Source organism: Hipposideros armiger, unplaced genomic scaffold (genome assembly GCF_001890085.2).
Source record: "Hipposideros armiger isolate ML-2016 unplaced genomic scaffold, ASM189008v1 scaffold_1655, whole genome shotgun sequence".
NCBI lineage: Eukaryota > Metazoa > Chordata > Mammalia > Chiroptera > Hipposideridae > Hipposideros > Hipposideros armiger.
Window position 1 is genome coordinate 56,268 of NW_017733005.1, and position 5,965 is coordinate 62,232.

The 5,965-nt window shown below is 38.1% G+C and overlaps 1 protein-coding gene across 1 annotated transcript in view; it reads left to right on the forward strand.

Moving 5' to 3' along the window:
• LOC109377946 (dynein heavy chain 6, axonemal-like) overlaps positions 1–5,965 on the forward strand; it is a gene marked incomplete at both ends in the record, with an annotated part of 133,172 nt that overhangs the window by 50,945 nt on the left and 76,262 nt on the right. Inside the window, 2 exons of the mRNA XM_019634425.1 lie at positions 922–1,042; positions 3,555–3,706. Of these exons, the coding sequence (XP_019489970.1) occupies positions 922–1,042; positions 3,555–3,706 (273 nt within the window). The remainder of the gene's footprint in view (positions 1–921; positions 1,043–3,554; positions 3,707–5,965) is intronic.

Consider the following 5,965-nt stretch of genomic DNA (forward strand, 5'->3'; position numbering starts at 1 on the left):
AGGAAAAAAAAAACAAAAAAAAAACCCACCATAATTTGAAGACAGAGCAAGCATTACCACCAGACATTGGCAGAGATATTGGAACGATCAGGTCCAGAATTTAAAACCACTGTGATTAATAGGCTAAGGGCGCTGGTGGATAACATAAACAGTATGCAAGAACAGATGGGCAATGTAAGCAGAGAGATAAAATTCCTACAAAAGAACTGAAAAGAAGTGCTAGAGATTTAAAAAAAAAAAAGGGTAACAGAAATGAAAAATGCCTTTGATGGGCTAACTAGTAGGTTGAATATAGCTGAGGAAAGAATATCTGAGCTAAAGGATCAATAGACTCCTTGAAAACCAAAAAGCAAAGAAAACAAAGGCTGAAAATAAATAGAAATAATGCAACTTTAAAAACAAAGAGAAGGGAGAACATAAGAGGAAAGTAGAATATATTTATTGATTGATTTTGAGATAACTGAAAATTAAAGAATATCAGTAAAAGCCAGCAACTTTATGTGAATCAGGAATTATTTCAAAATAAAAAAGGTTTCAAATCATATTTTGAACATGTTTATGGAGCTTTTCATTTATGGGGCTCCCACTGTGTTTCTTTCTATCACCTGTGTTGAGCTGGCTGTTAAGTCAGCTCAAATGAGATATACGTTTGACGTAGTTTCTTCCTCTGAATTTTTAATGTAAAGAAATAATTCGCAGAAACATTCTAGGAGAATACATGAGAACCTATGAAAAGGAAATAAATGAACAAATAACTAACTGATATCAGGATGGTATCTTCCCTCACTTATGTATTCCCAGGTCAAAGAATATTGTTGGACAGAAAGAAGGCACTTGTGTTTGTTCATTTGTTTAGTTATTGAACTGAATTTTGCTCAGGAAAAATATAATTTTATTTGTCTGTGTATTTATAACACTTAGGAAACCATAAAAGCAGCATTTGAATCTGCCCAATTATATGCAGCTACATTTGAAAAGTTCCAGATATTCTTCAAGGAGAATGAAAGTCTTGATTTACAAGCTCTTAGACTTCAGGAGCCTGGTACATTTTAAAATTTTCCTCACTAATTATTATGACTATCATTCATATTCTTTTTTATTTCATGAACTGTTTTTATTGCCTTATTGTCTCGTACACAAAAATGATTACTTTGATATTTGTCACATGAACCAATTTTTTTGATAAATTGTTGTGGTTTTCTTCAACCTATTATTTTTATTGTGCTCAAGTATGTTACAGTAAATTAGACATTCTGTCTCTAAATTAAATGCTTCAACGTGCATCTCTAAAAAACATGTTCCCACAGAACCAAAATAATATCACACCTAAAAACATCACAATCCTTTAATATCAACATTTAGTCTATATTCAGAAACCCCCAAATAAAGCAGTTTGCAGCTGGTTTGACTCAGAATCCAGTTCAAGAGCAGGCTTTGCATTCAGTTGTCAAGTCCCTGAGACTTAATGTGTGTAGACCTGAAGTGAACTGACAGAACACGATGCCTTGCAAACTATAGTATGGCACCATGGTGGCGGTAAGGTATGGAGCCTGGTGTTTTAGCACACAAAGGAGGCTGAACCCAAAGAACCAAGTCTCATCACTTAGGTCTGCTTTTTACTCATAGCCTTAAGCCCAAGGCCTCCTGTCTCCTGCTACCACATTCCTCACGCTGGATAACTTGAATCGCTAACCAAGTTCCCATCAGGATGAGGTCACCAGACTCCCACATTGTCCAGAATCTAGTCCTGCCTTGGTTTGTCAATCCTGTCCCAATCCTGGAATCAGAGTCTCACTGGTGTTAACTCTTTGTTGGCTGGGGCTTTGGAGTGCATTGGCCCGGACTCATACTGCTGTGCTTTTCCTCGCTCTTAGAACTCCCCGATACTTCCTAAACCTCCAAATCTAGCTGTTTGCCAGAGGTTAATAGAAGATAGCTTTGCCCTCTGGATACCATGCCTTGCCTGTTTTCATATTCCCTCAAACTACTATAACATTGCCAAGCACCTATCACAGATGATCAATATATGTTTAACTGAACTCTGAGCCAAAGTGTCCCCTGGCCAGCCTCCTAGAAGATGATCAGGGGACAGGTTCTGGCTTCCTCACATAATCAGCCATATCTCACCACTAAATTCCTATAAATGTCAGTATTTACTAATCATTTCTACCCTTGCTGACACTTATGACATGATCAATACTGTGCTAAGTGATTTTCAACTATCTCATCTAATCCTCACAATTCTGAGGTAAGTATTAGTATTCTTATTTTACAAATAAGGAAATGGAGATACATAGAGATAAGGAAAATGCAAAGTTATGCAGCTAGTAAGTAGGTGGTTTAGAAACACTTTTCTCTGACTTGAAAGCTTGCGTGTTTAGCTACTATACATACTACCTCTCTACCTCAAAAAGAGATAGACAATAAATCTTATTTCTCTTCTATCAGCTTTACTCTTTTGTTTCTCTTTGGCTGTGTGACCATGGCCAAAGAGAAACATGGTTATTAGATCAATAACCTTCATTGATCTAAATTTCTTTATGTATAAAATGAGAGTATTGGACCAAATTGGCCTTTCTTAAACTGAAGGAACACTATTCTAATGGATAATTATATGATGCCATGGAAAAAGACTTTGTGTTCAAACAAGTTTGGAAAATACTAGGCTAAGCAATGTTATACAGGTTTCCTTACCAGAGGACTTCTCAGATCATTTGATAGTGGAGGAGGTTTATAGAAGGAGAACAGGGAACACTGAGGAAATCAATCTGACCCAAGTGGAGGAAGCCATTGGAAAGAAACTTATCTACCTTTTAGAGGCTCAGAGGGTACAGGATTTTGAAAGACAAGCAGAGTAGTTTAGTACTCTATGTGTATTAGAAAGAGCTGTTTTCGACCAACAGTATGACAAAAGTGTCTCCAAGCATACTTGGGCTTCCCCTGGTTCCAGGTAGCTTGGAGAAGGGAGAAACTGGAGGCAAGAAGATTATCACAACACAACCGCAGCATATAGCAGAAGCAGACTGACAAAGGCCTTAACCATGGTGTGGGAGCAGGATTGGCAGAGGTGGTGGGAAGAAGAATGAAGATAACTTTACCTATGCTTGATCTCTTGGGTCTCAAACTTTTAGTATTAGTATCCACAAAATGCTCTACTTTGCAGTACCGTGTAGGAAAACCCTTAGATCAAGCCCAGTTTCAAACCAACTGACTCTAGAATCTAGTCCATTCCAGACTAGGTCCCCTAATGCAATTAATTATTAATATAAATTATTTTCATCTGCCATCTCTTAATAGGAGCCAGGAAATATATTTACATATTTAATTAATTATTATTTTAAAACCTTTTTATTATATATTAGTTTTTTTATTGCAAGAATAAAATATAAAGCATTATCAATTCATATTTTAAAGTTATACAAAGTACCCTACAGATGGATAATAACATTACAAATACATAAGTTTATTAACACAGTGGTTTTTAATATATTTATAAAGATCCTTCAAAATATAATTTAATGTATTTTATGCTTTATATGAATTATTTTATGTAGACGTTAAGTTCTTTAGTGAACAACTGGAAAAATATCACAGACAGCACAAGGACGCCGTAGCTCTAAAACCCACCAGAAATGTAGGCTTGCTGCTCATTGACACCAAGCAGCTAAAAGAAAAACTAATTCCATCCCCTCTGCGATGCTTGGAGGTAACTATGAACTAAGAAAAAAATTTAATGATGGTCTCTACAATTATTTTATGATTTTTCTACTGCAAATAAACTGTATTTTCAAATATTGCAAATATTCAAAATTAACAGAAGTCTACTAGGCATCCTTAATTTCTAGGAAAAGTCCCATATTCTCCTTTCTATCCCAAGCACAGTCAGCTTTCAGATGAGGGGAGGGAGGGGACTTCAGGCCTCAGACTAGCCTCTTACTCCTCTCTACTCCTTTTTCCTTGTTGGAGCATTTCAAGGCTTCCTGTAGAAGAGGTAGCACTGTGACAGCTCAGTGTCCTCATGGGGATGCTGGCTCATTCTAGGATTCTAAGATCAAGTGTAGGAGATCATTTTCTGATCTGAAACTGTCCCTAAAGATCTGATTATATCTTGGTGAGTTATAGAGCGAAGGAGATTTGTATTCATTCTGCAATAACTTTCAGGTCTTCTGTGGGGCCAGGATATACCTACCGTATTTGCCGGCGTATAAGACGACTGGGCGTATAAGACGACCCCCTAACATTTCCACTCAAAATACAGAGTTTGTTATATACTCGCNCACAGGGGCTGCAGCCTACGCCGTCGCCAGCGACTCACGGCAGCCCAGCTCCAGGTTGAGCTGTTGTTCAGCATCTTAGCTGTGGAGGGCAGTGTTCACTGGCCCTCATATGCGGGATCCGAACCAGGGCCCTCTGGCATCCCAAGCGAGTTCTTAACCATCGCGCCACTCGGCTGGCCCGAAAAGTATTTTTTAATAAAATTCAAGTGAAGAAAGTATGAATCAAGAACTTTATCTAGCCAAGCAAGTCCTCAAGTATCAAGGCTATAGAGAAATACAAGGCATTTGAAAATGCAAGGACCTAGGGAATTGGGTACTCTTCAAGAGCTTTTGCGGAATAAAGATGAGTTTCATCCAATCAAAAGATAACTTTGGCAAAAAAGCTGATCGTCCTGTTTCTATCCACATGTAAGGAGCTTGGAAGCCTCCTGTCCATCCTAAAAACAAGTAAAAATCAGAACAGACCAAAAAATCAACAACTCTTTTTGAATCTACAAGAGAGGTGAGGACAAAGGGCAACCCACAGCCCCCAAGAATGAAAGGATAAACAGGGAGTCATGGCTCCTGGCAAATCTCATGAGCAGAACTGCCATGGGAATGAGTGCTGGGCAGGAAAATCTAAACTGTAATTGATGAATCACTGGAGGCTCAGTATGAACAATTCTGAGAGTTAAAAACTCCAGGGGATCCAGTCACGGTGGGGAGGGGTATAATATTGTGAGATTCATCTCCAGGAGTTCAACCACATTTCCATAGTAAATATTGGAGAAAACTCCCTTCATGCTTCCAGTAGGCGGAGGGTAAAAGGAACCATTTCAAATATGCCAGAGCAGTCTGTTCTTAACAAGGCCTGCCCTCAGGGGGAACTAGCCATCAGGGGAAACTCTTAACCAGAGCCTAAATATCTGAGCCTAACTGACCTGGGGAAAGAAAAATACACAATTCCAGCCTACTCTTCTAGCCATTCTGTCCCACTGAAGGAGAAAGGAAAAAAAGAAATATTTATGAGGTTCACAGTTCAGGGGCATAGGTTCACTACAAGACAGACTTAATCATAGGACTAAAGAATGTTCCCCCTCCCCCACAGCTCACCATCCCCTTTCTAGGACCTATTTACAACAGTTCTTTTTACCCAGTTCACCATGTCCAGCTATCACCACAAAATTGCAAGGCATACCAAATAGGAAAAAATTAAAAAACCCCACCATAATTTGAAGACAGAGCAAGCATTACCACCAGACATTGGCAGAGATATTGGAACTATCAGGTCCAGAATTTAAAACCACTGTGATTAACAGGCTAAGGGCTCTGGTGGATAACATAAACAGTATGCAAGAACAGATGGGCAATGTAAGCAGAGAGATAAAAATCCTACAAAAGAACTGAAAAGAAATGCTGGAGATTTTAAAAAAAAAAAGGTAACAGAAATGAAAAATGCCTTTGATGGGCTAATTAGTAGGTTGAATATAGCTGAGGAAAGAATATCTGAGCTAAAGGATGAACAGACTCCTTGAAAACCAAAAAGCAAAGAAAACAAAGGCTGAAAATAAATAGAAATAATGCAACTTTAAAAACAAAGAGAAGGTACCGATACATCCCCGCGGGCTACGGAAGTAAAAGAAAAAATGAACATATGGGACTACATCAAACTTAAAAGTTTTTTCACAACAAAAGAAACCATCAATAAA